This window comes from Camelus bactrianus, chromosome 25 (assembly GCF_048773025.1).
Source record: "Camelus bactrianus isolate YW-2024 breed Bactrian camel chromosome 25, ASM4877302v1, whole genome shotgun sequence".
NCBI lineage: Eukaryota > Metazoa > Chordata > Mammalia > Artiodactyla > Camelidae > Camelus > Camelus bactrianus.
In genome coordinates, this window is record NC_133563.1 from 6,314,568 (window position 1) to 6,337,225 (window position 22,658).

The 22,658-nt window shown below is 39.0% G+C and overlaps 1 protein-coding gene across 7 annotated transcripts in view; it reads left to right on the plus strand.

The window, feature by feature from the left end:
* The window catches only part of CPQ (carboxypeptidase Q), a 390,372-nt gene that overhangs the window by 303,539 nt on the left and 64,175 nt on the right, over positions 1-22,658 (plus strand). Inside the window, exons 8-9 of one of the 7 annotated variants that reach the window (XM_074353135.1) lie at positions 15,071-15,096; positions 17,908-17,941. The exons of 5 other annotated variants lie outside the window; for them this stretch is intronic. In XM_074353135.1, the coding sequence (XP_074209236.1) occupies positions 15,071-15,096; positions 17,908-17,926 (45 nt within the window). In that variant the 3' untranslated portion in view covers positions 17,927-17,941. Of the gene's footprint in view, positions 1-15,070; positions 16,133-17,907; positions 17,942-22,658 lie in introns of those variants that run through there. One more of the 7 variants, XM_074353134.1, reaches the window with a different exon arrangement.

Sequence of the window (22,658 nt, forward strand, 5' to 3'; positions counted from 1 at the left end):
TCCCGAGGCAAAGAAACAAAAGCAAAAATAAACAAATGGAATGTAATCAAACTTAAAAGCTTTTGTACAGAAAAATGAAAAGACAACCTATGGAATGGAAGAAGATATTTGCAAACAGTGTGACCATCAAGGGGGTGATATCCAAAATACACAAACAGCTTGTACAACTCAAATTCAAAAAACCGAACAACCCAATCAAAAAATGCGCAGAAGACCTAAATAGACATTTCTCCAAAGAAGACAAACAGATGGCCAAGAGGCACATGAAAAGATGCTCAGCATCTCTAATTATCAGGAAAATGCAAATCAAAACCACAACGAGGTATCTCCTCACACTGGTCAGAAGAGCTATCATCAAAAAGTCTGCAAATAATGAGTGCTGGAGAGGGTATGAAGAAAAGGGAACCCTCCTACACTATTGGTGGGAATGTAAAATAGTGCAGCCACCATGGAAAACAGTATGGAGTTTCCTTAAAAAACAAAAAATAGACTTACCATATGATCCAGCAATTCCACTCCTGGGAGTATGTCTGGAAAAGATGAAAACTCTACTTCAAAAAGATGCTTGTACCCCAATATTCATAGCAGCACTATTTACAATAGCCAAGACATGGAACCAACCCAAGTGCCCATCAACAGACAATTGGTTTAAGAAGATATGATACACACATACACATATACAACTGGAATACTACTCAGCTATAAAAAGAATGAAATATTGCCATTTGCATCAACATAGACAGACCTAGAGAATATCAAACTAAGTGAAATAAGTCAGACAGAGAAAGACAAATATTATATGGTATCATTTATATGTGGAATCTAAAAAATAATTCAAATGAATGTGTATACAAAACAGAAACAGACTCGCAGACATAGAAAACAAACTTAAGATTACCAAAAGGGAGAATGATGGGGAGGAAGGATAAATTAGGAGTATGGGATTAGACAAAAACTACTCTACATAAAATAGCTAAGCAACAAGGATTTACCATATACAGGGAACTATATTCAGTATCTTATAATAACCTATAATGGAAAATAATCTGAATATATATAACTGAATCACTTTTTTTATACCTGAAACTAACACAATATTGTAAATCAACAAAACGTCATTTTAAAAAGAGATGAGGGACAGGGAAATTAATGTCAAGAACAACCTTTGAGAGAGGGAAGAGAGGGCAAAGTGTGTAAGCCCAGACATACTCCGGATCAAATCAAATGTTAGTTCAAAGAGGCTTCTCAAGTCCAGGGGTGTGCTGCTGAGCGGCACAGCATGGGCACAGCCGCAGGGGCGGGTCCACTGCTGCTGGGTTCTTTCTCTGCACCTCCAGATTAGAAGGAACTCATCTTGTAAACCCAAATAATCAAAATCAGAGAGAGGTTTGTTGTTTTCCGAGTTGCGTTTATATACTTCTTGACCATTTGACAAAGTCAGTCTCTGCTACCCTATTTCAGTTATTTAGAGCTTAAGAATAAGAAGTTTAGGGTCATGAATTTATCACTGACTATAGTTACTTTCTGTACAAAGGAAGACAATGCCTTATGCCCAACTCTTTCCCCACTTTAGTTCTTATGGCCTCAAGTGTTCCTAGGGAATCAGATTATCCCGGATTATACCCTTTGGTTGGTGGGTCAGTAGCATCACCTTGCACAGGTTGTGGTGGACAAGAGCATCAGATAAGAGTTGTTCTAGATTCAGCAGCATTCAGTTAATATCCTCTGAGCACCTGCTGTTCCACGCACTTACTAGACACTAGGGTCACTGTCATTGAGAAGATTCACCCTGACCTTGCTGAGACCACAATCTAAAGGACACTGACCACTGAGCTTCAATCCTAACATGTAAACTGTTCTGACAAAGGTTAAACCATTGATGGAAGGGACAGGAAGTTCACCTAACCTGGCTTCGGGGAGTGGTCAGATTAGACTACATGAGAGAAATGACATCTAAACAGAGACCTGCAGAAGCCAGATAAGGCAGAGGAGTTGGCAGAGAGGAGGTGAGTCCATGGTAGTGGGACCTCCATGCACCAAGGCTGGAGGTGAAGAGGGCACAGTGCACTGAGAGGCAATCAGAGTGGCTGGTGTGATGAATGCAAGATGCACCATGGTAGGAGCAGAGAGGGAACAAGAGCCTGGACAAGAAGGTACAAGCCATGTTTACAAGTCTGCACTTTATCCGGGGGGCAAGAGAGTAATTGAATTATTTTTCAGGAGGAGCTTTTGGAATCTATAAGTCTTGGACCCTGTAAAAAACAAACAAAAAAAAAAAACTGAAGAGCCTGTTTTGAAGTTTATTCATTCTCTATAATATACTCTACTTCAGGTCAAAAATATGGGCTTAAACTGCAATGGCTTTGGCTTGAAATCTCCTCAACCACTGAAATTCATTAGCTCTGGAAAAAGAAGTTTATTTCACTGAAGGTTTTGAGTTTTGCCATAGCCTACTAATACATGGGTGAAATTAGAAATTTCTTGATTTTAAACTTCTAAGAGGTTGGCAGACATGTGCGTGCATGTGTGAGTATATATATATGTGTGTGTATATATATATATGAATGTATACTCACAGGACATGCAGTGACATTAACAGAGCTGGTTTATCTTGAAAATATCCATGTAGCCTTCACACAAATGTGTCAGTGTGCTGGTGGCTGGTCTGAATTGCATTTTTAGGAATGGAAAGAAGACATTCCAGAAGGAAAACATAAGCCTCTTTATCCCATCTTTAAAAAGACCTTCTGCATGTTGTACGTGACACAGCCAATTTTGGAGGACTCGTTTTATATTCTTGTGATTAACATATTGATATAAGCATTGTCAAGAGCGTGATCATTTCTGGGTGGCTGAGATTAACTTTACAGTAAATACAATAAGCAAGTCACAAGCCAGGGAGGACAAATCAGAGTGTCCTTAGCCTTCCCTACAGCGTTAGTTACTGCCAGAAAATAGTCAAACAATGTCCAGTTCACTCCAGTCCCAGCAAAGAGGTCCTTTCTTCTAAATGAGGTTGTGATCGCTGCTGAAACAAAGCCCTAAAATTTCAGTGGCTTAACATAATAGAAATATATTTCTTATTCACTTAGCATCCAATCTACAGGAGGGCTCTGCTCCACGTAGTCACTCAGGGATCCAGGTTGATAGACTCTTCAGCGGTATGGCTCTTAATATTGCCTTAAAAATCATTATCCAACTGGAAGTCAGGGGGAGGGAGGGGGTTTTTATGGGACAGTTCTAGAAGCAGACATGGAGAGGCGGAGAGAGGGTTTACGTTTGCTTAACTGAAGCCTGAAAAGACCTTCATTTTACCATTAACCATTAATGGTTCCAAGAGAAAACAACATTTACTTGATAAAAGTTTTAATTTCATTTTAAACAGAGTCCTATGTCTTATAAAGCACAAGCAAGGAAATACATTCTTCCTCCTCTGACAAATACTCCCCAAACACCTGAGGTTCACACATAGAATTGCTACCACCTTTGAGCTTTTCAGGTCTTGCATTTCATTTTCTCCCTTCAAATAAAAAACTAAATGCTCCACTGGTCAACAGGAGAACTGGCTCTCGTCTTCTTTCTGCTACTAATTAGATTAGAGACATCAACAGTGAGGTCCCTCAGCCTCTCGGAAACTCAGTTTCCTCATCTCAGCTTACTAAAATTTATCATCCCCTCAGCCTCACAGTGCAAAGAGAATCCCAGGTGATAACTATGCTTTGCTCAATTGAGAACACAAGTTGTGATATTATTTACAATTAAAATGTACAGTGAGGCATGCCACTCCCAGTCCTAGTATCACCGTGAGAAAACCAAGGCAGTGCTATCTTCGGCAGTGCAGCCACAGATCAGCAAACTACTGTGACCGAACACTTGCCCTACAAGAGACACTCCAGCCTGAAAGAAGTTCAGTCCGTCATCTCTGTCACGTTCGCTCCTCCTTCTCTGTTCAGTATTTCTACCAATGGCAGCAGCATCCCGGCACCTCCAGGTGTCAAAATGTCACTGACACCTTTTCGTCCTTCCCCGGCCTTGCTCCCCACATCTACCCAGAAGTAGAGCGTTGCCGGCTGTGCACTCTGTCACTTCAGGCGCGCCCTTCGTTTCCACGCCCTCTCTTTCCTCTAGTGCAGGTTCACCATCATACGTTATCATGTTAATCTTCCTGAAGCCCAGCTTTCAAATATACCCTCTGCCCCCAGACCTTCAGTTGTTCCCCAGTGCCAGCAGAATCCTGTCCAAACTCCTTAGCTTCTTGGCCCTGGGGTCCTCCCTGCTGTGGTTTCCCACCATTCACCTCCGTGTCCTACAGTCTGACAAAAAATAAGTGGTTCTTTACACAGAACCAGTCTTTCTTTGAACCATTAATCATCCAGTTCCTTGGCCTTGAATTGCCTTCTTCCCATCTCTGCGTGTTCTTCAAGGATGAACTCAAATACCCTCTTTTGTGTGAAACATCCTCAGACCAACTCTCCAATCCCTGATTGAACGTAATCACACTGTCCTTGAAACCAATATATGTAACCACCTGATCTAGACATTTCTAAGGATGTGGAATACTTTCTGATCTGTAGGAAGGAAAGAAGGTAGGAAGGAAAGTAGAAAGAGAGGGAGGGAAAGAGGGACGGAAGAAAGAGAGGGAAAAAAAGGAAAAAGAGGTCCTAGTCCTGGCCGTAGGACCTTGCATTCTACTTAAAATCAACTTAAACTCACACATAAAGAAGTCAGTATAACAAACAATATATAATGAGGTTCTGAATTATTTACTAAAATTGTCTTACTTTTACGAAGGACTCTGACAGGTGCAGAGTGGTGTAAAGGCTTAACACAGTAAATGCCAAGGAGTTAGAAAAGGGACTAGTGGCTATGACGTGTTAGTCATGAGGAGGGCTCGGGACCTCATCCCTGAGGAGTGGGTGGATTTGAGTGAGTCGTCAGGACGCGGGGAGAAGGGAAAGCTGCCCGACTTCGTGTCCACAGGAACTGAGTCCTGATGTGGCCTTCGCGTCTGTGTGGGTGGTAACAAACAGGAACAGAACTCGTAGGTGGGGAGGACCTATTCTGGTGATCATAAAGATAAAACATTTGAACTTTTAAAATAACTCTGCTAACATTTTTATGATACAGCTATGGTTATTTGTGGCCGGCATCAAGGATCAGTTAGTTACGGCCTATGGGCCAGATTTACCTGTTTGTGCACAGATCTCAAGACAAGATGTTTTTACATGTTTTAACTGACTTTGGGACAAAGATTGTATGTGACCTGCAAACTTCAAAATATTAAGTATCTGACCCTTTATAGAAAAAGTTTGTTGATCCTTAATCTGTATGATAAAAATCATAAAACATTTCACAGTGTTATTTCTTTACAATAATCTCATTATGACCTTGTATGACCTGAATGATAATTTTATAAATTTTGTTTGGAGCCAGTTAAGTGTTTTGCAGGAGGATATTATTATAATAACATAAATGTACATGTACTCTCCTTTTTTCTATGCATTCTTATTTAGTGCAGTCTAACAATAAAGTTAGCTACACTTACATAGCATTAGTTATGGAGAAAAACAGTATGTAGAAAATTATTATTTCTTCTTTTTGTTGCTCTGAATGTATTCTTTCTTCCTGATCATAGAATCTTTTCGACAGTGAAATTTCTATAAAGGTTATTTTAATGGACACATATAGTGAAACTTTTGTGGGAATAAAATTAACATGAATATTCATTACCCTTTTCTTAGTAAATGTATCTTTGTTTATAATTTACTTTGATATACTCATAGAAAATATAAAATTAAAATGATTTAAAATTATATGATAAAACTTATTGCCTAATTTTCAAAATTGTATTCAGATTAATAGCTACCTTAACTTCATAATTATGCTTTCATATGAAGTATTAGTTAAATTATTCTACTAATTACTAGCCTTACTAAATTGTTGTGAAATATGTGAGACTGTTTGTGGTTTGTGTATAAATTTTGAAACTAAAGTAGAATTTTATTAAGATATCTGAAACATAACTTTTTAAGAAAACAAACTTTGGCTCAAAAAGGTCTATGAGCATTTTGGTGGGCGTTACTATGTAAAATAGTTCAAACAGGAAATACTGAGGTTTTCACTATATTTTGGAGTCAGCTAGAATAGAAATTGTTACTGGTGTCCATCCAGCATGCCTGTAACAATTCATGGCAGTCCCATAAAGTCCCATAAAGGATGTGTACATATATTTCTTCTATTAAAAAAATGCTACTTCACATATTTTGATAAGTTGTAAAATTTTCACTCCTAGCGTTAAAGATCTTTCCACTGTCTCTGTCCTCACATTAGCACATGAACTTGAGAATCACCTGTATGTTTACGTTTATTGATTTGTTATTTAGAAGTGACACATTTTTCATGCTAACAGTGTTTCATTGAGGTATAATTAGCATTCCATAATAAATTGCACAGATCTTAAGTAAACAGCTCAATATATATTTGGCAAATGTTTCCCCCCATGGAGCCATCCCCCAGATCAAGATACAGAGCATTCTTGTCATCCTAGGAAGTTCCCCTTTCAGATCAACCTCTGATTCTTGTCCCCACAGATTGGTTATGCCTGTCTTGAACTTCGGTCATGCAGTACATACTCCCAAGTCTGGCTTCCTGCACCAAATAGACAAGGAAGGTTTTGCGATTCACCCATGTTGTGGCAGGAACAGTAGTTTGTCCCTTTCTGTTGGAGAGTAGTTTTCTGTTATGTGAATGGTATGTACCGCCGCTTCTTATCCATTCTCCTGTCGGTCATTTGGTTTTAGCTGTTACAAACAAGGCTGATATGAACATTTTTGTACAAATCTTTTGGTGGATACATGCATCTCTTTTCTTTCCTACGAGTAGAACTGCTGGGTCATAGGACAGGTGAATGTCTAACTTTGTTAGTAGTTATCCCTCCAAACCGTTGGGGGGCCGTACCATTCATCATTCCCACTGGCATCGTGTGCGAGTCCTGGTGGCTCCCCGTCCTTCCCAGTGCATGGTAGCACTGTTAGACTTCTTATGTCTGACCATTCTTGTGGGTGTAATATTTTTTATATTTTTCAAGGTACAGCTCTGAAGAGTCCCAAGTAAAGTTCTACTTCTAATGGTCATCATTCTTTCACCCTTTCCTGCTTCCTTGCCTGAAGGCTACCACCTTCATTCTGTGTTCTGCATTATGACTTAAGGACATCAAAGGCCTTTTTACCCAGCATGAGGTTTGTGGGGCTGTTAATGGTTGGAATGACCTGATTTCAATTTGGAGGAATGTGTTGGAAGAGCAGGACATAGAAATGCCATCCTGCTCTTAACCACAGCTGGTTCCCCGGCACACGGACTTCACATGGGGGCTGGAGCAGTCAGAACTCAACTGGAACCAAAATGGAGACTGAGGCAAGGATGATCCCCAAAAGGGTTTGAGGATGGAGCTTCCTCTTATGCCCTGAAAAGAGGTTATTCTAGAAAGTCAGAATAGAATCAAAAAGATGTCAGAAAATGCTTTGTGTTTTCCTTTGTTGATGAAATTATTATTTTTTAAAAAAATATGAACTTCGTTTTTGGTTGAATTCAGCTTGCATTCACTGGGAAGGAAATGTCACCACATAGAGAAGGATATTATCATGCTTTCATGATTTTTAAGAGTTTACTTATAGGAGTGGAACTTAACTTTCGAATTAAAAAATATTGTAGATGATTTTATTGAATTTTCAAATCAATGAGTGAAATGATTGTTGTCCAGATGCCATTTCCCTAATCTGCTTTTCATGGGAACAATGTTACTTTCTTCTCTGCTCTTGCAAGGAGAGCAGGATGTCATTTCTCATGTCCTGAAACATACAAAGGAGGAACAACACCCTAGAATAGTTTCAACTAGATTGCTGACATTTAAAATCTTTTCCATTTCAAGCAAAAATATGGTCTGGCATAATTATAATCAGTAAGGTAATCTGGCCTTGAAAAAGCCTCATTACACAAAGTAATCAAATAAAATAGATTGATACGTTCTATTCTGGCATGAAAAATATTTTAACCTTTTCCTGATTTATTGCACAAACTACTGGCAATTGAATTACTGGGATTATGAACACTGCCGTGTCTGGTAGTCATTAATATGGGCAATATTTTAAACAGGCTTTATTAAATGAGGAATTGGATGTATGATCCTTCTAAATACATTAGTTTATCCTAACTCTAGCCAAGTCTAAAAGAGAAAAAGTTAAAATGAATATGTATAATATTTTCTCAGAATTTCTTGTGTTGCCATGCTGAGGAACAAAATTTCCTCTTTACTTATGTAAATATACAAAAATGCTGGCTTCCTTTAGTAGTGAAGTTCTTGCCAACTCCCCAACCCACACTAGGTTCGTGTTTCACTCCAGAACAAAGGGAGAGTTAGAAATGCCTGTGAGAATTCTTCATGTTATCTGGGCAAATGGATTTACTTGGACATTTTTATTTCACCAACCCTATTGCCTCCGCGTTGATTTAGCCAGGGTGATGCAGGGAACAGGTCTGTGCTCATCTGCGGCTCCGGTTATAAAAATAATAGACCTGCTATACTCATCCAGCATGAGTGTGTCTGGGCTGTGTCTCCAGAACGGGCTTTCTTGTATCGTTAATGCTCCGTGCAGTGGAGACGCACTAACCGGAGGTCACTGTTTCAGTCATGACTGCTGGGCTCTTTTGCGTCCTGTGTTATTCTTTCAGGGCCTAGATACTTGCGTCAATCTGTCAAGCACATCACAAAATTGGTCTAAATTTCACTCATCTCAGTGTGTTCTTGGTCTGGAGCTTCGTCTAGTTCCAGCATTCATATAACTTCAGCAGCACACCTGGGAGCTCTTTGGGGTCTTATTAGAATTTGTGGATTTTATTTTTTTTAAAAAGGAAAGGGCTGTCTTTTGCATTTGTTTGCTTGCTCCTATGGAGAATTCCATTATGACTGTGGGACTTCAGAATATTCTGTGTGGTATTTATATGTAGATGTCATGTCAGAGGTGTCAGAACATCCCCTTTGATAGGACAGCTGCGCGACGCCACCTTGAGAATGAACACGAGTGGGCTTCACTCACAGCCTTCCTTTGTCTCTTTAACGGGGCTCTTCTTCACTAGTTTTTTTTTTTTATTATTTTTCCCATGAAAGAGAAAAGAAGTAAAGTAAGCAGAGTCTCTGTGACGGGAATGGAATCCTTCCATGTTCCTGAGACGGCAAGACCTCGCCTGTAGTCGTGGGGCAGTGTTTACGATCTGTATTATGTATAAACACTTCATGGGTTCAGGTCGCAATGATGTTTGGCTTGAGTGTTGCTTGTTGCCCAGTACATGTAAAGAAGTCCATCCCGACTTTGACTTCTCTGCTACCATTACTAACCCACGTAAGGCAACTGCCTTTCAAAGTTGGTTCTGAGAACATTGTGCCAAAACACTGAGGTCTCTTGTGAATTACTGTGGCTGGCTGCTTATCTCGTGCATTCTCCATTCATGAAACCATGAGGGACTTCAGTTTGTATGCAGCCTGTTTTACCAGCTTACTGGAGGTCACATGCTGGGCACAAACAGTTTCTGCCTCACTGCCTCCCTGTTGCTAACCAGGTCATGGTCTGACCCAGAAGGACCCAGAGCATTTTTAGTGCATGGACTTCCTAAGCAAATCAGGTTGGCACACCAGGATGCACACATGTGAACTGAAGTGTCATGCCGAGGTTCACAAGTGACCCCTGTGGGTCAGAGCCTTTGGGACTAAATTGTCCCATCACATGCACTTGGGCCATACTGAGTCACAGAGTTAGCAAACCACTTTTGAATCACCAGCCCTGTTTTAATTTGCCTGAGACTGTCTTCTTCCCTTTGTCTTCCAGAGCAAAGGTTGGCAGACATTTTTTAAGTTCCAAATAGTAAATGTTTTAGTCTTTCAGGCCGTATGATCTCTACACAGCTCTATCATTGTAGTGCCAAACCAGTCAGAGACAAATGAGCAGTGCTGTTTTCCAGTAAAACAGAAGGAGGAGGAGGAGAAGGGGGAGGGAGGAAGGGGAGGGGCAGGAGATGAAGAGGGAAGGGGAGGAGATGAAGGAGGAGGAGAGGAAGGAGGAGGGGGAGGAGGTAAAGGGGGAAGGAGGAAGGGAAGCCGTGGTGGTAGAGGAGGAGGTCAGATTTGGCGTGCTGGCCATAGTATGCTGACTCCTGTTATTGGGAAGAAGTTTAGAGAACTTTTTGCTGAAGCCTTTTTCGATCTTATAATCACATCTTTTGGTGGAAGAGATTTGTAGCACATAATGATATTCTAACATTTAGGGTGTCTTATCGCTAACATTTAGCTGCGTCTTGGTAGATTTTAATCTGACTGTTACTTGTATGCTTAGCACTCAAGAGGTGGCAGGTTTTTCCCCTTAGATATTTGGCCAACAGAGCCCACCATTACCAGGTCAGTCTGCTGCCTTAGAGCCCAGTGAGCCCCACAAACACAGTAACCTGATTGGAGGAATTTCCCGGTGTTTCCTAAAGCAAGAGCCGAACCCTTTATTAAGGTAACTAAATATAATAACATTTGAAAAAATATTTTAAACAGCAATTTAAAAAAAAAAAGCCTATACATATAGAAGGATCTTTTAAAGAAATGAACACCCTAATACATCTTGGCAACTTTCTGCTTTTACAATTGTCACTCACTGTGTAACCAAATCCTAATTTTATGCATAGATTCACCAGCACTATTTATTTTGTAAAATCTGAGTTATTGTCTGGGAGAGAGGGTCTTCCCAGGAGTCCCCAAGAACATGACGTCTTTTGGTAATCAGTAGTCTTTCTGGAAGTCTGTCCCTTCCTTCAGGTTGCTGTGGTTTTTGTGTACTTCTGCTAGAACCATCAAAGAATGGTCCGGGGATGATGACTTAGCAATGAATGGGCAGAGTCAAGCTGGCAGGGCTACCAGCAAGGTCTTTGGTAGAAAACAGATACTGTGTGGTGAGTTTCCTTTGTCTTCTGAGAAGCAGTGTCCAGAAGCCACAATAGGTAGTATTAAAACTGTGCTACTCTCAGGGCTGAAGATCAAACAGGGAACTGAGAAACAGAATCACGGGGCACAGCTGTGAGTGCAACCTGAGTATTTCCCACAATCCTTTGTCTTTCTCGCTGGAGCTCATCCTAATAGGTCATTTCTATAAGTATTAACTCAAGTCTTGTGTTGTTGTAAAGATGCCACTTGTCCCCTGATGGAGTAGGGCTTGATCTGACGTTCTAACTTCCTTATCAATTAGGGCATATCTGCAATTCCTTCTGCCTCATCTATTGGTGTAAAAAATGTAAAGGGACAATTTTTTCCTAACCAAAAGGTTAGAACTTTTATTCCTTATTTTCTTTCAGAAGATACCACTCTTGCATGCTCTCATCTAATGCTTGTCCTGCATGTACAACTATTCATTGTAGAAGCTGAGGTTACCCCTAGCAACCAACAGTTTGTCTAAACTGCTTTGGCTTCAGCGTTCTCTTAAAGGAGAGTTCTCCGAATCAATTTCTAAAGAGCTTTCATACCCCACACATTAAAACATATATAAATAACAATTCAAATTTTAAGAGCTTAACAAGACCTTTCAACAACGGTTCATAACATGAGTTATTTTGAGATTAGATGGAATTTTCATTACTAGTTAAAACAGGAGTGAAATTTCTTTTTATGGATTTCTCTAGTTTCATTTAATAAAACTTATCCAATGAGATGCATCACCCCATGGAATCAGAGGCAGTGCTATGTTAAATACTTGTAGATGTGTTTCAGGAAACTCTCCAGGTATTAACTAAGGCCTGGGAGAATGTATAGCACGCAACCTTCCCCCATCACTGGCATAACTGGATAGTATTTTCCCCTCCAAAGCTCTGGGAAATACTTTATTATGCCCCACAGAGCCAAATGGGAGACAATGAAGTCTTGTAATTTTGGTAATGTTTTGTAATTTGAATTAGGAAAGGTCAAAGAGAAGAGAATGTAATAGAAGACTGAAGGAAATGTGCTTTGTGAAAATTGTACATTTTTTTCCAGGTAAGGGAAAATACTTCATTCCTTTTAATAGATCTGGAAGTCCAATACTAGAGATTTTTTTTACATAGACTGATAGAGAGAAAAGAAATAATCAAGAATTTTCAAAGATCTCACTTCCTGAACAAATATGTACTATGTTCTTACTATTTACAAGATGTTATTGAAATCATCTGTATGATCATTTATAAATCACAGTACTTTTGCATAGACACTGGTCATAGTAATGGCCCTGGTAGTTGCCAGGCCACATACTGCTTTCCTTATTTCATGTACGAAAAGAAAAAATAGGCTCCTGAGGTTAAAAAGGTACCCAAGGTTACACAGTGTGGAGGTGAGGTACAGAGCCTGAACTTGAGCCTAGCTTTTCTGTCTCCAGACTTCAGCCATAAGTCAGGTCATACTTCTATGACCATGTATGTCTCAGCTGTTTATCTTATATATAGGATTTACCCATATTTATGTATTCATCTATCCACTTATCATAGTCTGAAGTACATACACACCAATATATTCAGGCATGTTGGCTATAGTAACACGTGAATGGGTGAATGGAGGAGTTACTTATTGGAATGACTTGGATGAATGGAGAAGTCACTACATACACTTGGAGTGTGAGACCAAGGGATGTTATATAATCATGCAGACATTAGCTGTCACCAATAATTCTCAATGCTTTATATTTGCACTTTCCCTGGAGAGTATAAAAATAAATATATATTTTTTGTTTCTGAAGTTAACTGTCTAAATCTTGCTACAATGATCTAAATTTCCAAAAAAATTTTCACTGTAATTTTCTTTTAGTTTGGAGCATTTTCTAAGTAAAGTTTTAGCTGGACAATAGAGAAAATCCAAAAAAACATCCAAAGAGAATTTGTAGTGATATGAAACTCCTCACACGAATAAATGTTAAGATCATTCTACTATTTAAAAGATTGTCTTCAGATAAGAGGCTCTCCAGGGTACCACTTTAGGACATCTCTTATTGCCTCTAATCTTAGAAGAAAGGATAAACTAGAACAAAACTCTGATCCTTGAAAGACAGAAAGAGTATAATGAATTTAACTGTTTACATCTTTTTTACACATGTAGAGCTTAGATACCTAGGAAAATACATCGGGACCCTCCACAAATCGAATCCAGCTCCTTTCTTCCAGGATAGCTGTGCCTGAAACACTAAGTACAGGGGATACACCAGGGTGGATCCCTGTTTGTGCTATTTTTAAAGATTTACAAGGACAGAGATTTCACTATGCCAACATTTGTGAACATTATCACACAATAAGCATATCACAGGCCATGTCCACTTAGCGATGTCTTAATTTAAGGACACAGCATAGAATACTAGAGCAGCAGTTATAAAAGAAGGTAGCCATGAGGTCTGCAAAAGTCAGTGTGCCTTAACCCTACCTACCTTACTGGTTTCTGTGTAAAGCACTAAGGAAGGGAAGGTGAATTGGGGGGTGGAGGATGAATTGTGAATTGCAAAAGAGAAATTTAAACATTATTTGCAAATGAAACTTAAAGAATGATTTAACATTTGTTCTGTTTTGTTTTTAAGAATGTGGACTCTATTCTTTCCTTGGTTGGGAGATAAAATAATTTGTACCTTTAATATGTTCTTTTCTTTTATATATATATATTTTCTTTTTTATATATATATTTTATTATTGTATTATTTAATTATTTTATTTTGGCTGGGGGGAGGTAATCAGATTTATTTATTTTTAGAGAAGGTACTGGGGATTGAGCCCAGGATCTCCTGCATGCTAAGCATATGCTCTACCACTTGAGCTATACCCTCCCCACAACAAGCTGTTTTCTGAATGTGCCGGAAAATTGTATCCGCCGGAATGGATTGGTGTTTACGCTTCTCCATGAAACGTGGCTGTGATCAAGAGCTGCCTCTCGTGGGCAGTTCAGCCTGCCAATGTCTAATACATCAGAAAGGGAGAGGAAAAGGAACATGAGGACATATTCAAGAGTGTAACACAGAGTTGGAACCTAATGTGCTAAGCCTGTTGGCTTCCACAAGAGTTCCGCAGGAGGACTGACCGCCGATGTGATTTTTATCTTCGCATCTTTCAGGCAATGACCTTGACATGCAGTACTGTAGCCATGGCTTCCATTGAAAGGCTCTATTTAAAACATCTTTTTCTGAATTACCAAGACAAGAATGGAGCAAACGAAGATGGAAAAAAATAATGACTTTGTCTACAAAGCTGCTCCCTTCAGTTCTCTAAAACTGTTAATACCTAATTAATGACATTCCTATTGTACAAAAATATTGAGAATGCAAATATAATTTCCCAGCTAATTATTTCATTTTATGGAAGTGACACATATGAAGTACATAGTCTTCATAAGAGCCAGCCATTGTGAACTTTCAAGTGGAATGAAGTGCACTTTTCTTGTGACTATTCTGATTAAGTGAAAAATGCCTTCTATATTTATGTGTATAATACTACCTTCTTTTAGAAGATATTTACCATTAAAGTAGGGTAGTGAGATTTAGGTGAGTAAATTATTACTGACATGGAAACCCAAGGAATGTCAAAGGATGTGACCACTAGCAGCTCCAAGGGTCTGGACCATTCCTCTTTTGTTAAACATGGCTCCAGCAGTTGATGTACAGATAGTAGTGGAAGGAACGTCCTTTCACTTTGAAAAACCTTCATACCTCTTCCACTCAAACAACAGAATGTCAAATACCATATTCTCAAGTATTATATTAAACTATAAAATACTGGTGGTTCCTGAGGGAGGGGAGAGGAGACTGAAGAGGGACTCCATGTGATTGGTTGGAAGAGATTCAATGCTTCATTCCACTTTTTTTGAAACTTTTTTTTAAATCTGTTTTTATATATAGTGGCTAACATTTCTAAATCTCAAACTCCCAAATTTATCCCTTCCCACCTCCTTTCCCTGGTAACCATAAGATTGTTTACTATGTCTGCGAGTCTGTTTCTGTTTTGTAGATGAATTCATATTGTCTTTTTTTTCTTTTTTCTTTTTCAGATTCTACATATGAATGATATCATACGGTATTTTTCTTTCTCTTTCTGACTTACTTCACTTATAATGATGATCTCTAGGTCCATCCATGTTGCTGCAAATGGCATTATTTTATTCTTTTTTTATAGCTGAGTAGTATCCCAGTGTATAAATATACCACAACTTCTTTATCCAGTCATCTATCGATGGACATTTAGGTTGCTTCCATGTCTTGGCTATTGTATATAGTGCTGCTATGAGCATTGGGGTGTGTGTATCTTTTCCAATTAGTGTTCTCTCTGGATATATACCCAGAAGTGAGATTGCTGGATCACATGGTAAATCTATTTTTAGTTTTTTGAGGTTTTCCACAATGGCTGCACTAAACTACATTCCCATCAACAATGTAGGAGGGTTCCCTTTTCTCCACACCTTCTCCAGCATTTATCATTCATGGCCTTATGAGTGATGGTGATTCTGACTGGTGTGAGGTGTACCTCTTTATAGTTCTGATTTGCATTTTTCTGATAATTAGTGATATTGAGCATTTTTCCTGTGCTTTTTGGCCACTTGTATGTCTTCATTGGAGAATTGCTTGTTTAGGTCTTCTGCCCATTTTTGGATTGGGTTGTTTATTTTTTTCTTCTTAAGTTGCATGAGCCGTTTGTATATTCAGGAAATTAAGCCTTTGTCAGTCACATCATTTGCAAATATTTTCTCCCATTCTTTAGGTTGTCATTTTGTTTTGCTTCTGGTTTCCTTTGCTGTGCAAAAGCTTGTAAGTTTAATTAAGTCCCATTTGTTTATTTTTGCTCTTATTTCTGTTGCTTGGGTAGACTGCCCTAGGAGAACATGGCTAATTGCTCCATTTCTTTGATTTAAGGATTAACAATTGTAAGGACTGCAATTAGAACTAATAAAGCTTTTCAATAAAAATAAAACTACATCAAATGTACAGTTTTTAAAAACTAACAACAGCCTACAACACCTCACACTTTTGTAGTTAGAATCAAAGTCTACCCAAGTCTAAAGATATGAATACTTCTGGGTCCTCAGCAGTGAGGCCTCGAGTCAGGATGAGAGGCCACTTGGTGTAACCTGTGTGCCTTATTTTGACAGAGGGCTAAACAGGTACCTTTAGGACTGACAGTCTGATTATGTGGTATATTGAATATAGGCTTTCCTCTGGTTTTCCCATTTGGCTAAGTTTTTTTTTTTTAATTATTATTTCTAAAAGCCTTTGGAAATTTGAAGGAAGCTTTTGATAAATTGTTCAGTGCCCGAGTAGAGGCCTCCATGATGCATGTTTGGTGACACCAGTCTTGACTAATCTTTAGCACTCTGGGATCTAGTTTGGAGACCTGGCGATTTCTACTGCCTTTAATTGTTTTGCCTCACACATGAAAATCGATCTTCTGTGTACAGAAAAACTTATGAAGAATTTTAATCAAACAATGTAGTGATCTGTGTTGATACTAATGCAAATAGCTTAACCCAAGTGTAAAATGAATTCCCAGGGACGCTTTGTGTGTGATGACCTTTGTATGTGGACAAACATTGACAACTAATATATGGCACAATTTGTCTCTTTGCCTGGATTTTGGCAAGGATCTTATGGAATATATCAATAACAAGGTGCATTCCAATTTCTAAAATGCTAAAATAGGAGGAAAATGTGATTTTTTTAAGTTAAATTTTAAGGTTATATGTGACTTTGTGTTAACACATACAAAGTAACAGAAGGTGTACAGCTCATAAGATGATTTATTCACTAGTTTTGCAAATGAATAATATACCTATACATATATATATTACATATATATAAAGTTAAAAATTAAAAACTGAAAGAAGATTAAAAATGTGATTCTTATAATCAAGGAAATTTGGTGTTTTTCTGTTGGATTTTACAGTGGCAAAAATACTTCCTAAAATCAGAAAAATAGTATTTAAGCAGCTTATTGGTTCCTGATTTACCTGAGATAGTCCACTTCCCACCCGCTGTCCCACCATAATCACTGGCCTTTCATTCTCAAAGGTGTCATTGGCTTGGGTGGTCATTTATATGGCTGTTCTACGTATTGAGCACCCTTGTTGGCAACACTAACATAACAAGTCTCTAGAGAACTGAATAGTTTGATATACAATATACCTTTGAAAACATATAATAAATTCACTCATATAATCCTCAGAAAAACCCTGTCAAACTGGTCCTTCCTCTGTGGAAGAGGATATGAAGCTTAGTGAGACTAAATGTCCTGCCAAGTCCGTTCAGCTCTCATGTGACAGAACCAGGATCCCAATCCAGATGTCCAGAGCAAACGCATTCTCGTGGGTTTAACAGCAATAATAACAGTAGGAATGATTATCATCAACACCATCATCATCACCTTAAAAATAAAGCTACCACCTGCCCAACAGAGGTTCATAACCATTGTTTGTTCCATGGACCACTTTGGCTTTTGGCGAAAGCAATGACATCTTCTCAAATAATATATTTGAATAGATAAAATAAAATGCATATTATTACAAGCATATGAATTATCTTAAAACACAGTTATCAAAACCTTAAACTCAATATATTATATTGTTATTATTTAAAATGCATAAAATAGTAAGATCTTGTAGTATTATCTAATTATACTGTAATTTCAAAGTAGCAATGAACATAAGGATTATTCTGAGATTCCTGCAACAACTCTAATGTGTTATGAAAATATCTGTGATTTCTCTTGGTGACAAAGTAACAGGTTCTGCTAACACTTCTATGGTTTGTTACTTACATTCATAATGGAAGGAAATTCTGAATTTCAGTTAGAGAGTATTGAAAATAAATGTGTCATTTTCTTCATTCAAATTCACAGACCACCTCCAAATTCATGAACCCCCAGGTACGTCAGATTCAGAACTCCTGCCTTGGAATAAACCTGCAAAATAACTATCATTATCTGCATCTTACAAATGAATAAACTGAGGCTCAGAGTATTTAACTTGCCTAATGTTTTTCACGTAATGGCCAAGAAGACTGCCAAGTGATATTAGCATCTGTACATCACCTCCCAAACTCTCCAGTGGCAATCGCCATTTAAGTGAGAATTGTAGCGTCCACCCGTCTCTGAGCCTGACGCCTCCTTTGGAATCGTTACCCTAATCACTTGCACCTCCTTCCAACACCAGTGATAGCCTTGATGAGGACTGCAGATATCCAAAGGGAGATTGGGGGTGAGGTCTGTGTGCCTGACTAACTGTTTTATTCAGCCTGCCTCAAGCATGTCTAGTGTTCAGTCTCCCCTAAGTGGTCCTGGGGGGCTTTTCAGAGTGACCATTATTTCCGACGTGTTTGATGCTAATTTCTAAACACAGCTATTTTCCTCTGCTGCCTTTATGCAATCACTGCTGCTGCTTAATACTATCCTCAGATGAGGGAGATTGTTTTTTTACACCTCCCTCAGCTCAATATAGGCACCTGCTTGGGTATTTTTCTTGTCTATAATCACTGTAATTCCTTAATCTCTTTTTATCTAAACTATACCTATTAAATTATCTTAACTTTTCTCAGAGCTAAATTGCCTCATCTGTTTATTATTTTTCCTTCATTTTGTCTGAATGCTTTAAAACTTACAAAGTATGCGAAGCAATTGTTAAAGCTCTAAGTGGTCCCAGGGTGCCTTGATTAGTTTCTGTAATTGAGTCTTCCTGACTACACTGTGTGTTATTAGCTTCATACTAACTAGCATAACTAATGCTAGCATAACAAACCTTAGGGTTTCTTTTAAAAATTATTTAATGTTTTAAAAATCCTGTGAATGTGCCCACTTGGCAGTTGAGTTGTTAATGGCTCATCCTCTTCTCCTGTGAATGGTGGCCATTTTATTTTGGCAAATCTTGCCTCTTGGGGTTTCTCATCTTTGGCAGTGAAATGATGATGGCATAGGGTCTGCTCAGGATGTCTTCAGCCTGTTTTCACCTGAGAAGATTACTTTTGCCACACAGCTTCGAGAATTAAGAGTATCTTATTCCATTATTGAAAGAATCTTAGAAGCTTCACTTGTGTTTGGGAAATTGAAGGGGCCATTTTTTTTTTAATCATTGTCACTTTATATAGCCTTCTAGGAAGGATTTATTTTTAGCATTTATAATGGATGTTGTAAAAACTTGTATATTTGAAGAGCTTTATAAAATATACATTAAAGATTCAGCTTTCTACTTTAGTTGTTGAACCCTTTGCTTTCTTAAGAAAATTTAAAAAACAGATCCTGAGAGACTGATGTTGCCTTCACACCAACACTAGCAACGGCATCATCTCTGTCATCTTCGCCAGCACCACTGTCATCCAAAACAGCACCTAGCGACGTGCTTGCAGGGTTACATATACATGTACATATATGTGTTTAAACACAAAAATAGATGTGTTTAATCTTTCAGCACATGTTTATTGAGTGCCTTCTAAGTTCCAGGCACTGTCTTAAACTCTGCCCTCATCTTACTTCCATTCTAATGTATCAAGACTGATGATGTGGATAAAATAAACAAAATGGTATGAGGACAGCTGAGGAGGAAACCAAGACAGGGGACAGAGATGTACGTGGGGAGGAAACGTTCAAATTTTTGTTGGGGGGACAAAAAGGGACTTTGCTGCGGTGGTAACGTTTGAGGCAAGATCTGAAGAAGACAGAGAAGTGAGCTACGTGGGTATCTCTAGGGAAGGTGCTGATGGAGAGTGTATGTGGCATTTGGGGAACAGTGAGGAAGCCAACGTACTGAAAGTGGTACAGGGAAGAGAAAGCAGCGGGACGTGAGGTCACCAGCGTAAAGGAGCCCAGATCATGTCTCGCGGGTTCTCTGAGTGAGATTAGAGCTCTCAGAGGCCTTTGAGCAGACAACTAACCTGATCTGAATTGACAGTCTAAAATGATTGCTCTGGAAACTGGTTTTAGAACAGGCTTAAGGGGAACTGGAACTAAACAAGGCTGAATAATCCACGTGAGAGATGATGGTAACTTGGACCTGGATGGTAGCAGTGGATGGGCTGAGAAGTTGTCAGTCTTCAGGTATATTTTAAGAAAAGAGCCAGCAGGATCTGATGGTGGATTGTATATAGAGTGAGAGAGAAAGAGAGGAGTCAAGTGCAACCCTGCAGTTTGAAGCCTGAGCATCTCAAATGAGAGGAGTTGGGTAGAGGCATAAGGTGGAGATCAGGAGGTCAGCTTTGGACATGTTAAGTTTGAGATACCAGACATCCACCTGGAGAGGTCAAGTACATGGCTTGGTAAAAGACTAGAGTTCAGTGGAGAGATCTAAGAAGCTATATAAGTGGACAACATTATTTGGCTGCTTTGAATGGTACCATTCATTCATTTATTCATTTGACAAATATTATCCAGTGCCTCTTGGCTAGACCCTGGAGGTACACTAATGAGCTAAAAAGAACTCTGTTCTCATTGGAGAACTTTCAGTCAAGGGGCAAACATCATCCTCTTCTATCAATCTCTCTCCCAGTTTTTTTCAGCATCGCCCCCTCTTCTTTGTACATGTCTCTTTCATAAAACTCATTATATTTAATTTAACAGCCAGTTATCATCTTTGCTCTTAAGCTCTGTCCTTTTGTAAAGAACTGGTACTATTTAGTCATGTTTATACACATATTCCGTCATAGGTAAGTTGATAGTATGGTCTGTTATTAAACCATGAAGCATATACTGTGAAGAAAGGAGGCACCATTAATAATCACACCAAGGCAAAGGATGTGAATTGGGACTACCCAGGGCAAACAGGGACATATGGTCATCGTATTTGGTTTCTGTCTCAGTAACTATTAAATAAATACAGTTTACGCCCCAAAGAAACATCTTTACCGAAATGACTTAATATTTTGCTTTTAGCTTTAATTAAGGATCAGTATTTAAGAAATAGTGTTAAGAAAGGTGTTTTTTACCTCTTTGGTAAAACTGTTGTTGGAGACTCTATCCGTTACTTTGTTCTGTGTTCCTCACAGAAAGAGCCATGTCGTAATTCCTCTCAGAATTGACTGCTGGAAAAATCGCTGCTTTTTTTGAGGAGCTGGTGGTATCCTCTCTTTTCCTGGATAATGAGAGTTTCATAATGCATCAGTCTTCCCACTTCCCTTGGCAGCACGAGCTAGAGCTAAGCTACATCCTCAGGCTGCTGTTGGGGTATCATGTCAAATTTTCCCAGTTGTGACTTTCTTTCTCCTCAAGCATTTCTTGAGCGCCCACTATGTAGCTCAGACATGCAGAAATAAAATTAAAAACTGAGGTAGACAGCAAGCTTCCCTGTAAGCTTTGTTACATCTGTCTATCAAACAGCCTGGATATTGTGTTGTTTTTATTCCTAAAAGAAAAAAAAATGTGAATACAGTCATAGTTCCTATATAATATAAACAAAATTCTTATTTCTTTTACCCTATGCTTATGCCATATTTTCAGCTTTCTGCCTCACTGTCATTACCATAGTGACATTTATAGAAGGATCATGTGTTTTCCATAAGTTTAGAGGCTATCCATGGACCTTAGCCAGCTCCAGAGGAGAATTTACTGAGATCTAGAGTGCTTTGAATGACATTGTGAGAAGGATCTCCTGAAAACACAGGTTTAATCTCACGAGAAACCCCCTGTGCACACACAGAGAACGATAGGGCTGGAACGGGATCTCCGGAAGCCGTTTATTCTGTTCCTGTCTCTAGGCAGCATGGTGGCTAAGCCACAATGGGTGTCTGCAATTTTAGGACTAATGTAACCTACCCGAGACTGCCCATGCCCCCGAGCTGCAGCCGGTTTAGCTGTCAAATAAAGATAACTTAAGGCATGCCACCTTGTCATCATCCCTTTCCTGGCTCTCCTTTGGGTCCCCAAGGCTATTCAAAACTGAATGCTGGAGACTGTCAGACATACAAGTCTGGACCTCAGGGTAGACTTGACCAGAAAGTAAAACCTATTCTTGGTTTTGCATGGCAGGGAGAAAGCGCTTTATCTATCATCCAGTCTTGATAGGTGTTTGAGATAAAGCCCTGTGAAGCACCACCCCCCACAGCTCCACCCCTTGAAACGGGAATTTCAGGATCACTGGCAGCGCTGGAAAAGATGATTGTGGCAACGCAGCACATGGTACCATGGGATGATTTCCTTGTGGGAACTTGTTTTGGGCTTACCGCCTGACCAAACAGCATCACCACCATCATCTGTAAAATATTAACATTTCCAGGAGCAGGAAAGTGGTACTGAGATGGATTGCCCAGTGTCAGGGTGGGGTTTACTTCTTTGAAGACTGAACGAAGGAGGCGACATGATTAATTCAAATAGGAGTCTCCTTTTCTCTTCATTTGATTTGGGGATTGCAATGTCACTTTAGGTCAAAACCTAAGACAGTTTACCTAGGTTATGAGAAAATAGAAGTGTTAAAACAAAAAAGAAGCCAAATTTGAGAGGAAGGAGATGTTGAACTTGGGTCTGTATTTGTGAAGAAGTATTGTTTGGAATTTTATAAAAGCAAAGAACACAAACATCACCCTTGTGTTTATATTAGGACGTAAGCATTTGAAAACATGCAGTATGTATTTTAAACACTGTTCTTTTGAATTTTGCATTGCACCCAAAGA